Source organism: Sinocyclocheilus grahami, unplaced genomic scaffold (genome assembly GCF_001515645.1).
Source record: "Sinocyclocheilus grahami isolate Dianchi unplaced genomic scaffold, SAMN03320097.WGS_v1.1 scaffold1138.1, whole genome shotgun sequence".
In the NCBI taxonomy this organism is placed as follows: Eukaryota; Metazoa; Chordata; class Actinopteri; order Cypriniformes; family Cyprinidae; genus Sinocyclocheilus; species Sinocyclocheilus grahami.
The window spans coordinates 269796-270347 of record NW_015506317.1 but is presented as its reverse complement, the minus strand read 5'-3'; the positions used below and the strand labels follow the sequence as shown (position 1 = coordinate 270347).

The window sequence follows — 552 nt, the reverse complement described above, 5'->3', positions numbered from 1 at the left end:
TCTAAACAGTACATATCTACTGTATGTAACACCTATTTTTATCGAGTGCTCTTATTTGATAACATAACGCATCCCAAAAACGAGTGTACAACCGATGTTTGCTCATAGCTTCTAGAGCTCTTGTTTGTCCCTTCACAGCCGCCATAGAAGAAAAACAAACATGGCAGCCTCCTTGTTGGTGAGTTTAACTATGCTCCTGCTTACGTAAATAATAGTTTATTAATGAAATTGTTGCAGGTGTCTTGTTTCCTGCACAGTAAACGCCAGAGTTTTACATGACAATTGGTTCATTATATAGTCCAACATTAAAGTTACTTGTGTATAGCTCTTCACTGGCAAAAGAGTAACGGTATGCACCTTGTCATTGGCATGTTTTTAGACATGTACCAGGGTAATCTCATGGGTTTTTAGACCTGGTAGCATGGTATTAGGAAGTACCTTAGAATATCTTGCATATACGCCGCCGACGCGCCATTCATTGAATTCGGAATGTTAATTTCTGAACCTCAATCGAATTTAAAGTGAGATAGCAAAAAGGATACAGAAATAAAA

At 37.9% G+C, this 552-nt stretch overlaps 1 protein-coding gene across 1 annotated transcript in view; it reads left to right on the top strand.

The window, feature by feature from the left end:
- The first annotated feature begins 40 nt into the window (after window positions 1–40).
- dmac2 (distal membrane arm assembly component 2) overlaps window positions 41–552 on the top strand; it is a 28467-nt gene continuing 27955 nt past the window's right edge. Inside the window, exon 1 of the mRNA XM_016252902.1 lies at window positions 41–178. Coding sequence (XP_016108388.1) covers window positions 161–178 — 18 coding nt within the window. The 5' untranslated portion in view covers window positions 41–160. The remainder of the gene's footprint in view (window positions 179–552) is intronic.